General features: G+C 35.6%; 1 protein-coding gene across 1 annotated transcript in view; it reads right to left on the reverse strand.

Annotated features, from left to right (window-relative positions):
• Positions 1-14,896: 14,896 nt before the first annotated feature.
• Positions 14,897-17,387, reverse strand: part of LOC140172448 (uncharacterized) — a 32,524-nt gene continuing 30,033 nt past the window's right edge. The window contains exons 8-9 of the mRNA XM_072195596.1: positions 17,375-17,387; positions 14,897-15,327 (exon numbers count right to left, since the gene is read on the reverse strand). Coding sequence (XP_072051697.1) covers positions 15,090-15,327; positions 17,375-17,387 — 251 coding nt within the window. The 3' untranslated portion in view covers positions 14,897-15,089. The remainder of the gene's footprint in view (positions 15,328-17,374) is intronic.

Here is a 17,387-nt window from a genome sequence, read left to right on the forward strand (position 1 = left end):
TTTAATCATTTGCCATAAAATGTGTATTACATTGCGAATTTCAAAAATCAAAATTATTTGATATCAGAAGGACATTCTTTGTATTCAGAATACAATTTGATATGTCTGATGTGCTCTAATGTCCCACAATAAATACTGTCCAAATGTTCATACCCCAGCCCTTAATAATTCATGCAAGATATTGTGATGTGATCTGTGAAAGCCCTTCAAATGGTGGCATTTTTAATTTTTAGACAAAAATATGGAAATTTGTACCTGTGACTTCAACATCAAAAAGTTATGAGCAAAGAAGGATTGGAAAAAATAAAGAAATATATAGTTAGGGACCGATCGTTATTTACGGCAGGGGGGGGAATGGGTGTTTTGGCAAAAATATCGACAAAAAATTTCGCGTTCCCCCCTCGCGTCCGCTCAAAATTTTCGCGTTCCCCCTTGTTTTCCCAATTTTCTCCATTTAAAATTTAACAATCCCCCCTCCTGGTTCAACTAAAATTTCAGGTTCCCCCTCAAGACCACAAAAAAATTTCGTGTTCCCCCTAAATTTACCCATTCCCCCCTGCCATAAATAACGATCGCTCCCTTAAATAGATTTGAGCTATTATTATCTTTTTAAAACAAATAGGATAATGCGCCATGTGAAGGGTTTTCACAGATCACATTATTCACATCACATAATATAGAAGTATATATTTTTGGAATGGATATTTAGGAATCTAAATATAAACGCATATTTTGGGTAAAATCACACATTTGGGAGAAAATTACAAAAAACTAATATAGAAAAAGTAAAAGCCAAAATTGTGCTTTGTGTGTCTTTGGTAATCTATACTATACACTCCGTCCCAAAAGCAGTTCTTTTTTAATCTTTTGGATATTGGCCTTATTTTTTATAATTATTGACCAGATAAGGCCAATTTTGGACTAAAATTACTATTTAATTGTAGCCACAAAATAGCAAAAAGTCATACCAATTTATTTTTGGCCTTATTTGGTCAATAATCTAAAAAATAAATCCAATATCAGCTCAATAATGATGAGGTAATACACGCATTGACGATAATAATAGGTGCTGGAATGAAAGGATGATTTGCTTTGTTTTACCTCATTTGTTCAGCTCAAAATTAAATGAAAACATATGCGATAGTGAATACTAACATTTCATTGAAAGCAAATAAGAATCTTTTCATTTTGGAAATCACACATTATTGCTTTAAGTTCTGCCATGTCTCAATTCATTTGATCCAAATTTTCCCGTAATTGAAATGGGTGAGATCTCGCTACGGAGCAGCTCAAACACTGGGTGTACAATTGCATTTTGTAAAATACAGTAATTGTCATTGCCCACATAATTAGAGTCACGCGGTAGCATGACCAGCAAGTTTTAAAAAAACGACTGATAAAGAAGAATAAGAAGATGCACCGCGGGACTATATTTACACGAAACAAAACGCTATTGTTCTATGATATTTTTCGCTGGGTACAAAATATATCTAAAACCATGCTAAATCGTATTTACTATCCAAAGTGTAATATTTTAATAACTCATTAATTCAAAAAGTTACACCAATCATACAGTCAATCCGATTGTTTGATAATAAATAAACATTCTTGCTTTATTTCACGCGGTATTTCATAGCCAAAATTAGTGGAAAATCATAGCTAATCATACTGATATCCACAATCTTTCGTCACTGCTACAGCCATACATGGCTGTCACTGTCACACTACCTTTTGAGATTCACTTTCAAATATACCCTAGTATATTCCTGGATACCCTACATACAAATTCTGGATCCCATTCGCCAAAAAATCAAGTTTTTCGCAATTCTTTTATTCTTTCCGGACCACAGCATACATTCATATTAATAAATACCGTACTCCACTTTCACACGTCGTTATAACGGGTCGTCCCCGTGGCGAAGCGGTTAAGGTCCTGGACTTCTAATCCACTTATGAATTTTTGCTCAGGTTCGAAACTTCCCACCACTTTTTTTTCTTAATGTTTTATTAACCAATGTATTGTCATAAATCAAGAATAACACCATCTCGAACATCCATTGCTATTATGATATTATTTTTTTTTCATCAAACAAACATGTCTCATTTTTTATTCTCATTTAGGCCTAGGCCTAGGCCTAGGCCTACTTTCACCATCCAGATGCTTTCACCATGCCTGACTATCATGACATCTTCGTTATTTAAAACACATTTATCATTGGCTCTGTTCACAGTTCAATCTGAAATTATATTTGCAATAAATATTATAAATTGTCACAAATTAAAATCACAAACCGCGAAAGATCGCCAACAACTGCCGCTGAATATTGATATCAAACTAGATTTCACCGCAGGGCTATAAAGAACCACAAACCGCGACATTTGGATATCCAACTAGATAGCCCAGCAGGGCTACAAAGAATCACACACCACGAAATATGGATATCCAACAGGCTTAAACTATAAATTAGCTCCCGATAGAGGGCAGTGCCTGATAAGGGTAATTAAAATCACAAACCGCGAAAGATCGCTGACAACCGCCGCTTAATAGGGATATCCAACTAGATTGCCCCGCAGGGCTACAAAGAACCACAAACCGCGAAATTTGCATATCCAACAAGATTGTCCGCAGGCTTATCGATTATAAAGAACCACAAACCGTGAAATATGGATATCCAACAAATTAAGACCACAAACCGCGAAAGATCGCCAACAACTGCCGTTAAATTTGGATATCATAGGGCCTGCACTTTGGCTCGTTTTTTGCAGGTTTACATGGTCCAATAATCACAAGATGACTGACATGTGGTAACAAAGGAAGCAGTCACTGCAATTTGATTATGTCCCATATGATTGGCCATTCAAGACACCCCTGTGAATATACTATAGCGGCCTTTTTGCTTGACTGTATTGACAATACCCGGGAACAATACACACAGTATAATGCATTGGACAAACTTTTTACAATAAGCATGATAAGTGATGATGTGACCTCCAGATTTATACATCGTTCGTCTCGCACACTGACAACATTTGATTGAATGGACTGTAGGCTACTGCGCCGTGATTACGGTGAAGGACACCGGTTCAAATCCTTTGTTTGGAGCCAATCGATAAAAGCATGCAGGGCTTCTATACCCATGTACAGTTTATCCCTACATAACCTATGTCTTGAATACGCTGGCAAAGTTATGTAATAATCGGATTAATACTATATAGCAGTAGGTAAAAACAAGTTTTGAATAATCCGCGCTATAAAGTCCCATTCATTGATCCCAGCGAAAGTGAAAAAAAATCAAATTGTTACGTTTATACATTTTTTTAATGAAAAAAAAATGAAAAAAAAACAAAACAGGAAAACGACAGTATTGACGAAGTTGAAGCCCCATTCAAATATATGTAGCTAATTTATATACTGTCAGTACCGGTATATAAATTACAGACTCACGTAAATGCATTATTTTTGTCTTAGACACACGGTTTTCGGCTGAACCACTGCACTAGCAAGCTATGTTAGCACATCTATGACAATGACGAAAGGTACAAAATCAGCCATAGGCCTTTAGATAGCAGAAGACACAAAAGTGGTGTTTTATGACCTTTGACATTCTTTTGTGGCGAGTGACATGGTCTTTCAATTCAAGCCGAGTGTCCTTGACAGGTTTGACTATGCTTCAGTGGTCATGAAAGAATTCAAAAGATAACCTCTGCCCCAATAATCCCAAGCAATTGTCTGAAACTGCTGCTCGGATCATAAGAACTCAGTCCTCAAATGATAGTCATAATAATGTCCAAAATATAAAAATTACTGACTATCATTGAAGACTGAGTTCCGCAGTCTAGTAATTTTGATGATTTTTACGATCGTCGGGATGAACAAAAATCAAAAAATCACTGAATGGGCCTTTAGTTCCCTCTCCTTACCCTGGCAATATAAATCAAAGAAAAATAAAGAAAGAAAACAAGAAAAGAAAATTAACCAAATTAAGGGATCTGGAATGAGCGTTTTGAGCGTTTCGATAGTATTTTTGTGGGACATGAGAGCACATCAGACATATCGAATTGCATTCTGAATACGAAGAATGTCTTTCTGGTATCAAATAAATTTCATTGTTTGAAATTCACGATATAATACAAATTTTATGACAAATTATTAAAATTTGATATTTTTCACATTTTTGATAAATAACAGTCCTCGAAGTAAATATCATAAATCTAATGTTATATTCTTAAACAGTCCCTGGCATGATACCATACATGTATAGGCCTATGTATAGTAAATTTGTCTGCTTTATCTGTTTTGTGCTGTTTAAGCAAATAGTTAAACATAATTTCCATAAAATGTAAGCTTTTACTGTCAGCTAGATATGTCCCTTTTAATTTTGAGCAGAACAAGTGAGGTAAAGCAAAGAAAATTGAAATTTACTACTACTAGCGCCAATGAATGTTATAAGATTGTAAAACGGTACGATCCTCTGGGTGGGGTGTGTGTGGGGGTGTGTGCGTATGTGTGTCCTGCACGCGTATTTTTTTTCTGCAACTCAACGGGACGCAATTCGATACCGGTATGTTATAAGAATCAAACTTACAAGAAAGATGGCTCTTGTCAAATCCTACAATTCTGTCAGAGAAAATATGCATATTTGCATTAAATTTTTAATTAATTGACATAATTGATTAATTAATAAATATTTTATTTAATGATTTACCATAATTCCAAATTAAAGCTAATGAAATGCTTTATAAATTGGTCAGAGCGCATTTTGCAGAATGCATTTAGTACTTTAGTTACATGATTCCAAACATTCTATTCAAATTTTTTGCTATACACGCATAGGAGCTGTACTTTTAAAATCCGCGCCTAATCAATAATAATAGTCTTTCACTCCATTATCAAAGTACTGTGCTCCAGGTCCTAGAGTGTGATGGTTTTGTAGCAGATGACAGTGCTCATTCAAGCCTGTCAAGGTCAGTTAGTAGCCACTTGCTGAATGGATGGCCATAATCAGCTATCAAAGAGATGCCTTGTGCAGCTGCCAATCACAGAAGAGGTTTGATAACATTTTGTTAAAAACCCAAATGTGATATAAGGACAAAGCTGTGCATGTTGGTACTTAATTGTTTGGATTCTTACGTTGAAATTCCCTTGTATTAGTATTTTTATGTGTAGTGTATAGTGGTCATAAATTAAATAGCTTTTAAATTTTGGGCATTTTTGCTCTGTTGCACTGTACCATTATGGAATTTGAGCAAATCAATTACCGACACAAGCAGGTATACGGTGTATTATTTTATTTTTATTTCGTATCTCAGGAGCACAGCTCACTTGGTAAGGCATCAGAATTTGGTACACTAGCGCTTCGAACTTTAAATCGGAAGGTGGTGAGTTCGAGCCTCATCACGGTCACATTAATTTTATAAACCAAATATTGTTCGAACTTTTCATATTTGTTTTTCTTTTATTGTTTCTTTTCTTTGTCTTTTTTTTTTTTCTTGTTTTCTTTATTTTTTTCTTTTTTTTTCTTTGATCCATATTGCCAGTGTAAGGAGATGAGGGAACTAACGGCCCATTCAGTGATTTTCTTTCATCCGGACGATCGTAAAAATCATCAAAATTCAGATTTTGTACAAGACTGCGGAACTCAGTCTTCAATGATATAGTCAGTAATAATCTTTTGGTCATAAATATGACTATCATCATTTGACGACTGAGTTCTTATGATACATCATCCGAAGAGCAGTTTCAGACAATTGCTTGGGATTGTTGGGGCAGAGGTTATCGTTTGAATTCTTTCATGACCACCGAAGCAGAGTTAAACCTGTCAAGGACACTCGGCGTGAATTGAACTGACCATGTCACTCGCCACAAAAGAATGTCAAAGGTCATAAAACATCAACTTGGTGTCTTCTGCTAGTGGTTCAGCCCTAAGCCGTGTAGGCCTATTTACGACAAAAATAATGCATTTACGTGAATCTGTAATTTATATACTGACAGTATATATAAATTAGCTACATGTATTTGAATGGGGCTTCAACTTCGTCAATACTGCCGTTTTCTTGGGTTTTGTGCCAATTTTTTTCATTAAAATTTGTTATAAAAGTAACAATTTTATTTTATTTTCACTTTCGCTGGGATCACTGAATGGGGCTTTGCAACGCGATATATTCAAAACTTGTATTCACCTACTGTTATAGCAATAATCCGATTATTACACAACCTCACCAGCGTATTCAAGATATCCAATGCAAATAATCACCTAGATTATGACGTATCATACCGTAAATATGGCGGAGTACTCAAATTCATTCAACAAAAGCATGATTACAAGCTATTGCAATCTACCGCGACAGCTCGTCTCACACACATAACAAATGCACAAATACGATCAAATAGGTTGACGACAACGTTTGATTGAATGCACTGCATTGTGCCATGATTACGGTGAAGGACACCGGTTCAATTCCTTTGTATGGAGCCAATCAATAATTTCACGCACATCCTCTATTATTGCCCAATTATTGCCCGGGATGACTGCACACTGTAAAAGAGCTATTGTTATAATGTTTGATGAAATCGTGTTTAACTACCGTATTTGCTTAAGAAGGGGCACAATACAGATAAAGCAGACAGATTGACTATATGTGGTACATGTATATACATATTAATATAGGGAATGTGTGTGAGTCGAGTATTACCTAATTATAATAGGGGCGTATCGAAAAATGAATTCACGCCCCTTTCAAATGTCGAGCCAAAGTGCAGGCCCTATGCCAACTAGATTGCCTCGCAGGGCTATGAAGAACCACAAACCGCGAAATTTGGATATCCAACAAGCTTAAACTAATTAACTGCCGATAGAGGGCTTGATAAGGGAAATTAAAATCACAAACCGCGAAAGATCGCCGACAACCTCCGCTTAATAGGGATATCCAACTTGATTGCCCGCAAATCTAAAAGAACCAAAAACCGCGAAATGTGGATAGCCAACAAATTAAGACCACAAACCGCGATAAAATGAAATGAAATGAAATGAAGAGCCACAAACCGCGAAATTTGGATATGCAACTAGATTGCCCCACAGGGCTACAAAGAACCACAAACCACGAAATATGGATATCCAACAAGCTCAAACTATAAATTAGCTCCCGATTGAGGGCAGGCTTGATAAGGGAAATTAAAACCACAAACCACGAAAGATCGCAGATAACCGCCGCTTACTAGGCATATCCAACTAGGTTGGCCCGCAGGGCTACAAAGAACCACAAACCGCGAAATTTGGATATCCAACTAGATTGCCCACAGGCCTATAGATTATAAAGAACCACAAACCGCGAAATATGGATATCCAATAAATTAAGACCACAAACCGCGATAAACGAAATGAAACGAAATGAAGAGCCACAAACCGCGAAATTTGTATTTGCAACTAGATTGCCCCACAGGGCTACGAAGAACCACAAACCACGAAATATGGATATCCAACAAGCTTAAACTATAAATTAGCTCCCGATAGAGGCCAGTGCTTGATAAGGGAAATTAAAACCACAAACCACGAAAGATCGCAGATAACCGCCGCTTAATAGGCATATCCAACCAGGTTGGCCCGCAGGGCTATAAAGAACCACAAACATTCAAACACGATTATCTTGCCTAGTCGGGGCATTTAGACGCTTCCGTAGTATAGGCTTAAATATATGCGCATTTACCAGTTCCAACTTGGAAGTAAATCGGACTTACTCTCCGTATCTCTCTGGCATTGTCAACATTGGGTGTGTGCTGTTTATATTTACATTTTCTGTACATATTTACGTTGCCTTGAATAATTAAAGTATATTAAAATATATATTGATCATTGTGTACGCCTCAGTCACGCGTGACGAGCAAGTTTTAAAATAAACGACTGATAAAGTTTTGTTTAATTATTTATTGTCATAAATCATGAACAGCAACTTCAAACATCTATTTTTCGTTTTATGGAGCACTTTGTAACCTGATGACTTTCCAAGCTTGGAGCTGCTTGGTTACATTCATAAAAAGAAAAGAAATCTACCAAAAAACGTTGACAACGTAAAGAAATCAACAAGTTTAAAAAACCCACCTCGGCTCACTTTTTGAAACTTGGTCCCATTTTGAATACCAACAGGAAATCAGTGTTTTTATTTTATTTCAACAGAATACAGCGTTTCCAACAAGATTACAAGCCTACTACACTTCTGGAAATGTTTTAAATTTATATAAATATGATGAAGTTTAAATTAATACCTTTTACAAATGGGACCAAGTTTCAAAAAGTGAGCCGAGGTGGGTTTTTTAAACTTGCTGATTTCTTTACGTTGTCAACGTTTTTTGGTAGATACTACTTACTAGCAACATCAAAATACTAATTAAATTAACACTATTAAATATTTTAAGAACATAATTATACAATGGGATATATACATAGAAGCCTTTCTAAGTTAGTGGCAGTGTCCATTAGGAGAACATGATTACATTTTTTTAAATATTTATATGACATGTTTTATGACCAAATTTTTACAGTGTAAAAATCTTAGATCACATTTGCGACTGGATCATCAGTTCCCTGGTACCCATCATCTTCTACTGACTTCAGCATTTCAATGTATTCTTCCGGTACCCCATGCTCAGTGGCTCCAATAAGAATGGTCTTCTTGTAGCGTGGAGAAGGTGCGCAGTACCTGAATGGATGATCCGGGGGACACGGTGCTTGGATGGAATACCCGCACGCTTTCCTCCTTGCCATCTTTAATAATAAAGACCATGTGGAATTTGAAGTAGTACAATGATGATGATGTGAATGAAGCAAAGGAGAACTTGGGAAATATGTTGCATTGACCTCACAAACTCAGTCACTCAATGTTTGGTCTTGAACAACTCCAGTTCAATAAGTATAGCAGCCTAAGGTCCCAAACTTGATAAGCAGACAACCCTGAGGGCCAGTGGCGACACCAGGAATTTTTCCGGGGGGGGCATTGAGGGGCAAAGTGAATTTCAGGGGGCAAAATCAACAAATTTTGCGCACAATTACAGCAAAAACGTGAAATTTTGTAATCGTAATTTTGGGTTTTTACTGGGGGCAACAGGGGGGCAAGAGTTCTGACTGGGGGCACTTTGCCGCCTCATCTATTAGAAATAGGCCAATCTCGATATTATATTGTAAAAAATAGTCTGTAAACAAATCTAGATGCCCTAGATGTAGGCATTCTAAGTGATTTGTGTCCTGCCTTACTTTAAACAATAATATTTTGTTTTTTAATATTTTTTGAAAGAGGGCTCCTTCATGCCTACCAGTGATTTTCTAGCAGTCTGTTTTATTTTGGAGAATTGCTCACGTTACTCACGAAAATCCTTGGGTATCAAGCTAACAGAGGGCGTACGGTGACTGAATAGATCAGGAAAATCTATCAATTGTGCACACAATCGGAGTTTTAAATGCAAAGGTAATTCTGAGTATGCACAATGGCAAGTGGACTACGGAGAAGTCTATATGTACAATTGAACATTTCGACCTTCCTCATTGAAGATATGGATTCCCCCCCCAAAGACCTTATTTTGTTGGTGTTTTTTGGGAAAAAACCATATCTTCAATACGAAAGGTCAAAATTGGAAAATATATAACTAATAGTATGCTGAATAATGTACCAAAAAGAGGGTGACAACAACAAATGCTGACATGATAGCAAAATACAAGAGAACATTTCATGGTAGCAATGAAACATGATGGAAATTACAAATCACTTGGAATAAAGAGATGTTTTTTCATGTGCTAAAAACAGCAACCAAAAGATTCTGATGGTGTTATACACAAGGCAAGTGTTGGTTTGATCAATATGGATATCACCTGCATGACAAGTGTTACAGTTATGTACATCACAATTGCTAAGGCCTAAAAAAATTGTTTGTAACCCAGCCTACCCTAAAATTAGGACCGACCCGAGACTTTTTTTTGCCAAAAACCAAATAAGTAAATAATAAAAAAAAAAATTCATTTAAAAAAAGAAGAAAAAAAGATTCAAGGCTTTTATCAAATGCAATTTACAGCTTTAAAAGTTGCATTGGTAACTTTTGTAACTTTTTTATCACAAAGAATGTCCTTGAATATACTGAAAAAAAATCCCTACTTACCTACCCTATTTTTTTTAATGTTAGACCAATCAAACATTTTTTTTAGGCCTAATAAAGTAATTTTGATCAAGCAGGTCGTTGGGAAGGAGCTCATGATAAAATTGATACATAAAAATCACAAGTTGGAGAATGTACAAATTTTTAATGTTTAAGTGATAAAAAAAGTGGGTCAGATTATATGCTACAGAAATTAGATGACTAAATAATACATTTTGCATTTGAGTTAACAGCACATCTGGGTCAAAAAAAGGTTACATGTCATCACTGGGCGGGAAAAACCGTATATGTACTTTTGGCCCTTGAACATGGATAAAGCTTTTTAGGTGTAGACTTTATATTGAAGAGGTTGCTTCATCCATGTTCAAGGGCCAAAAGTACATGCAGGAAACATCGCATATTTACTTTTGGCCCTTGAAAATGGATAAAGCCTTGTAGGTGTAGACTTTTTATTGAATGGTTTGCTTCATCCATGTTCAAGGGCAAAAAGTACATATGAGGTTTTTCCCGCCCAGTGACGATGTAGAAAATGAACCGCATTTTGTGATGGTACAACAAAACAATGTCATTTTTTCAGATATTATTTATTCATCCTTCTTGTAACTGTTTGCCAAGTTTCAATTCCGTATCTTAAAAGTAACTTAACTTATGCGCACAAGATGACAGGGGTGTCAAGAGTGGTACGTTAAGACCAGATTACTGATATCCATTTTTCACTCAGATTAAGGGTATGACTATTCCAGAAATATACAGAACTCAAGTTTTTGAATTAAAACAATATTTTTCTATTGCCATACGAAACACAGCTCAATCCTAATCCTTTAGCTCAAAACTTAAGAATTTTTTGTATGCTTGAACAATCATCTATAAATTGCACAAACTAACATCAATTTTCAGTCTATGCATTCCAAGTTTTGACACAGGTGTTTCATATTCTCACTTACAACCTTTTAATAAAATAAACATATTAGGGTCTAATGCGTGATAATTTAGCATGATTTGCATACAATGATCAGACAATTTGTTATTTCAAGAAACATGCAAATTATGGGTATTTGGTCGTTTTTTTTCGATAAAAGATTTAATTGATCCCTTTGTGCTTGATTATAGAATATTAAATTCCAGTCAGTTCAAACTAAAGGATATTTAGGATTCAGTTATGCTTTGTTTGCATTTAGGGTCATTCTGGTTTGGTAATCACTGATAATAGATTCAAAGGTATCAATGGACATGTGATCAAATCTTTTGTTCACTTGTCCCATTACACTTACGATTATAAATTACTTACACTTGCATAAGTACCTTAAAATGAACACAAATATACTTGATTTGTATAACCTGACCTGTGTTACAATGCTGCTACTAAAATGCACTATTTTTCATTGATTGAAAACCAACTTCAGGAATATCTTTCTGGTTAATATTAGGGGCTGTGCAAATAATTATGAGCCCTGGGAGGGTAAAATTAGGAGGGGTAAGAATTTTTCTGCCGGCTAAAAGGGGGAATACATTCATGGTGTGCCTTTTAAAGAAAATGCTCTAAAAAGGCTTAAGAAAACAGTACGGAAATGCTTTTAAGCATTTAAAAATATTTAATATTTAAAAATATGCAAAATATATAAAGACCATTTAAGGCTTGTAAATTGGGATCAAAAATGTTTGCACATTTTTGGCATAGTTTGGAAATTTTACCCGGGTCCAGGCCCGGTATAATTATTGCATAGCCCCTTATTGGAATGTCATGGAATGATTCACTGGGTTTTCTACAGATACTTTCCCCCTTCAGATAACGATAGAAATGATAAACATATTTGATTGGGATATTATATTAAATAAAGACAATTTCAAAATAAGTCACACTGTACAATAATGTATTGTAATTCAAATAAGAGAAAATACTGAAGATTTATTAGAATATAAATATATATATATATATCTCATGGTAAGCACAATGAATGGTTCAAGTAAATGATACTTAGCTAAGTATAATGTTGAGACAATGGAAGCTGACTGTGAAAAATGAAGCATAGTCAGGGGAGTAGCAAGAGCCTCGGGGGCCCATGGACAAGAAACAGTACGGGCCCTTTTAAGCAGGGCCGTATTACCATTGGGACAGATGGGGCCCCAAATTGCCCCGTGCATGTTCTAATTTAACCCGAAAACACCATGTTTTGGACCAAAATATGGTAAAATTGCAAAATTGCTCTTTGCATAGCAAAATTCACCTGAAAATTGTCTGAAATGTATTTTTAAAAAATCGTGTGCAAATGTCCTAGTAAAATCGGAACAAAATATGCTTGTCTCCCTCTAATTTGTAATGCCACCATTGTCGATCTTATATCTTGAGAGCACAGTCATGCTTTCCTCATAGTGAGTTTGGGGCCTCCAAATTTTGGTCTAAATGTGGCCCTGCCTTTTGCATCTCTATCAGCGTTTATTTCATTTTCGTTTTTGCTTGGGGCCCCTGAACACTCGGGGCCCATGGACTTCGTCCACTCTGTCCCCGCTTGCTACGCCCCTGAGCATAGTTTTGTTTTGATAACAAACACTTCTCAGTTTTCTTCAAAGTATCATAAATTGAACTTGATAGATTAATATAATAAATTATACAGAAGACCACATACAGCTGCAGTTGAACAATTCAATATTTAAATAGTTTTTTGTTTTATTCTTTGGTTAGAGTTCATTAAAATTATTTTAAGCAGTACTAGCACTTTTTATATAAAATGTCTTTGGTATCTCATTCAGTCAACACATACAGCTTGTTTGCACATTGAATACCCTTTTCTTCCATTATTCACTTCTGAATAACACATAAATTTGTCAGCCATATCACATACTGATATCTTGGAATAGATTCATCAGGATTGTATAAAGTCATAAAGTTCATTAATTATGTAGACAAATCCAATTTTCTACTCACGGTTAGACAAGACAACCAGGTCGGTTGACTTCTTCAGTCTAACCGTGAGTAGAAAATTGGATTTGTCTACATAATTAATGAACTTTATCACATACTGATATATTTCCAAAACACAAAACCAAATTTGAAACTTTAGCGATTTTCATTTGCTGCATAATCTTGATTAAAACATTATTGTTCATTTAAACCTGGTTAAAAGTAATGCAAATATACAATTTTTCATCACTATGGGGGGCATAACTTATTCTGCATCACTATGTGAAAAGGACTAATGACAATTTCACCATTCAAATGACAAATACATGTACGTCGTACGAATATGTCTCTATGTGAAACAGTTGCGCAAATATGTCACTATGTGAAAAGGCAAATTCTTCAAATAGCAGATACGACATAGTGGGTTTGGACAGTACGGGTGATCAGCAAATACGTTGTTATGTGATACAGACACATCAATTAAGGTCTTGCAATGCTACTTAATTAATTAATATCTTACTAATTAAGCCACTTTGAGGCATGGTTTTTGGTGTATAGAGTAGAACATAACAAACTAATGTACCAATTTTCTCAAAAATATTGAATATGTCACTATGTGATACGGCCGACGAATTAATTAAACAAATCTCTCTTCAGCTGACAAGGTCTCAGTAAATCAGACTTCATAAGGCATTTGTTAGTCAAAGTTGGTATCCTGATGAATCCAAAAATGAAGGTCACCTGCCTGAAGCAAGACAAAACATTTGGTAAAAGTTCTATGAAAAAAAGAAAACTTTAAAGACCCATTCAGTGATCCCAGTGCAAGTGTAAAAAAAACAACAAAAAAAACTTAAAAGTGAAGGATATTAAGTCATTCAAATTGTCATTTGATATTTTTGGAATGAAAAATTTGGCAAAAAACAAAGAAAACTGCAGTATTTGCGAAGTTGAAGCCTCATGTACATGTATATTTATATACTGTCAGTATAAATTACAGATTCATGTCAAATGCCTTATTTTGTCTTAAATACACAGCTTTCAGCGGAACCACTAGCATGCTATGTTAGCACATCTATGACAATGACAAAGGTAACAAAATCTGAATTTTGATAATTTTTACAATCGTCCGCATGAGCAAATCATTGGATGGCCCTTTAATTTTTAACTCCTGATTTAAATTGGAATATATACAGGGTCATAAATTAAAATAAAGCTAGGTATCCACCATTTTTGGATTCAGTAGGTCCATGTTAGGTAAGAAAGCTAGTATACCAACAGTAATTTAAAAAGGCCTCAATCATTTTATACAAATACATATTTCCCTATCATGCCTATATCCACCAATAGATTTTATTGCACATGTTTTGAATGATTATCATCCATCTAAGCCATGATCATAGACTAAAGAGGTACAGATTTCGAACCGAAAGGCAAAGTCTCTGAGTGTGCTTTGTATACAATCCCAGCAAACACAAAACGTTTTAAAAATGTTTTAAACATGTTATATTTTTGGGTTTTGGTTTTGGTAAAAACATTTAAATAACATTAATTGTCTGGTTATATAATGGTCATGACAACGTTTTGTATGAAAACACACTATAACAATATTTTTAGAAATGTGTTAAAAATGTTATTGTCAAATATTTTTTGCAAACATTTTTTTGCCAAACATTTTGTCAACACTTAGATATAACCATTAGGTTAGAATATTTGAAGGTATCAAAAAATGTTTTTGAATGTTATGAAAATGTTTTATACCCTTTATATAACCTGACATTTTTTAAAAACGTTTTCTGGCAACCTTTTCTGACCTTTTGCGAATGATGTCCAAAATGTTCTGTGTTTGCCTGCGTGTCTAACAAATTCATGTTTAAGTATGTGAAAGATGTCCAGACTGTACTTAAATAATTAACCTACACACAGTGGGCACAACATTTTCCTCTCTTGCACTTCATGGAACATTGGTCCTCATTAAGAGATGATGCTGGACTTTGCCACTTGGTGGATCGTCTGCTGGACTTTGCCGCTTTAGTGGATCATCTGTCTATACTACTAGTCATCAGCCATGATATCCATAGGACCATCATATCCATTGTGTTCAATCTTACTTAGTAAATCCACATAATCTATTGGAAGTCCACCTTGCACAGCTCCCGTTGATATTACCTCCATGTATTGTGGTGACGGAGGAAGATCAATCTTGCCGATCAGCTCGTAGGTCCGACATGTATGCGGCTTGTCTTCGGCTGTTTTCACACAAATTTCAATTGGTCTGTAGCCAACTTCTTGCCTGTATGGGGAGGGAAGAAGCACATAGCAAAGCAAGCGATTGCATGTTAGCCGTATGGATTTGGTTCTGTGTCAGTATGGGGAGGGATGAAAGCACATAGCAAAGCATGTAGCTGATTGGATATTATCTAAAACTAAAACCTATGGATTAGGTTCTGTGTCAGTTTGGGGGAGGGATGAAAACACATGGCAAAGCAAGCTGATTACATGTCATTTGGCACCAATTAAACCAAAAGAATTCTATACAAAGCCAAAATAATTTGAAAAGTTTTTTCTGCAATTAAAAAGTTATTTAGTAGCCTATTTTATCTTGCACACCTGGTCCAATGGTTCATTATGAAAGAAAAGATGCAGTTGTGAAAGTTGTACTCAAGTCCATTCAACTTGAGTACAACTTTCAAGGGTGTTATAGAATTATTAAGAGCTGGTGACTTGCGCATTCTTTAACTTAAATGTGTGCACAATCTAATGCACAATTTTTGCGCGCTATGTGTGTGGCGTCATACAAATTTTCGACCCAAGATAGGGGGTCATAAAAATGGACTCCAGTCACGGACATATTTGCGACCCCCTACCGAAGAAAATGATAGCCCCCTAATATAAAATCCCCTACTTTCTGAAAAAAATTACACAAATTAGTATAGACATGAATCTTACAATTGGAGCCGGCTGTCAAGCATGACCAGCCATGCTGGAGTCTACTGTGCGTTGACATGACACTATGGGACATTCCAGTTGAAATCCATACACCCCTTAAAGAAGACATGACCTTAATCTTCCACACAAGGAGTGTGAATTTCAAATGGGGTTACCTGAAGGGGCGACTCTGTTTTGAAATCTACATACACCCCCTGTGTGGGAGATTAAGGTTACATCTTCCATACCAGGGGAATATGGATTTCAACTGGAATTGCCCAATAAATACCCTAGGGGGTGGATTCTACATGTTGTAAATATCCATAATGATCAACTTCCCCAGCTCAGATGTTTGTGTTTTATTTGTAGTTTTAGTCCCGGGGTTTTGGTGCCAATTCCAATTTCATTCTTTCTAACCAGTGAACCTGTATTTTATAGCAACCTACTTAATACCATATAGGCCCAACTCTTTGACAACTTTGCTAGGCTAAAAAGTGGATTACCCTGGCCCCAGTATCCTGAATGGGGTTTATTTAAACCTGAAGATGAGGCATTAACGTATCACTGGCACCGCAACAACATGTAGGTCTTTCAGTGAAAAATTTGACATCAAAGGTTATTGGGGCCCAATGGACAAGAAAAGTGATGAACACATTTTAATCTTTATACCCAAATTTTGGTAAAGATTAAAATTTGTTCATCCTATCAACCCAGAGAACTAAGTATGTAATTTCCAAGAAATTGAGTGGTTAAAGAACTATAAATTTTGGTATATTTTTGATATGAAAATATCTGGGGAAAATGTCAAAAAATAAGTTAATTATATGAATGAAAAATATTGAAAACTATAATATTGAAAACGCTAAATTCTTTTGGCAAACTTGTTTAGAATTGTTTGACAGCAAACCAAATAATAGGATCATTTTGTGAGAGTTAAACAGGGGGGTACCCAGTACTGTGGTTCACATCTTTGTTACCCAAGGATGATATATAATCCTCTATGCTGTGATCAGTTATAGGTGAGAATTGAGAATTATTACAGTTGGTCTCGCAGGCCGCAAAACATTATGCAGCATGCGGGTCTTACGTTGCCTCTTCTTGCGCTAGGTGCAACCAACATAGTATCAAAAAACGACTAAATATTTACCACTTCACAAAGGGTCTTAGTTATAAATTGTGGTTTGCCTGTCATTTGAATAAAATTGCCTGTCCTAATTTGACTGATTTTTAAAACATTTACCCATAGACAGTAGGAGAGATTCTACTGTCTATGATTTACTAGACTACAGCCCAGATGGGGGGGGGGGGGAGTCAAAGAGTTCAAATGTTTTTTGCTATGGCCTTGTTTTGCAAATCTGGTCAACCAAAATTGTCAAGAGCCTTTCTCAAATGTGGCTAGCTAAGACACTCACTTCACATCAAAAC

Source organism: Amphiura filiformis, chromosome 16 (assembly GCF_039555335.1).
Source record: "Amphiura filiformis chromosome 16, Afil_fr2py, whole genome shotgun sequence".
Taxonomy (NCBI): Eukaryota; Metazoa; Echinodermata; class Ophiuroidea; order Amphilepidida; family Amphiuridae; genus Amphiura; species Amphiura filiformis.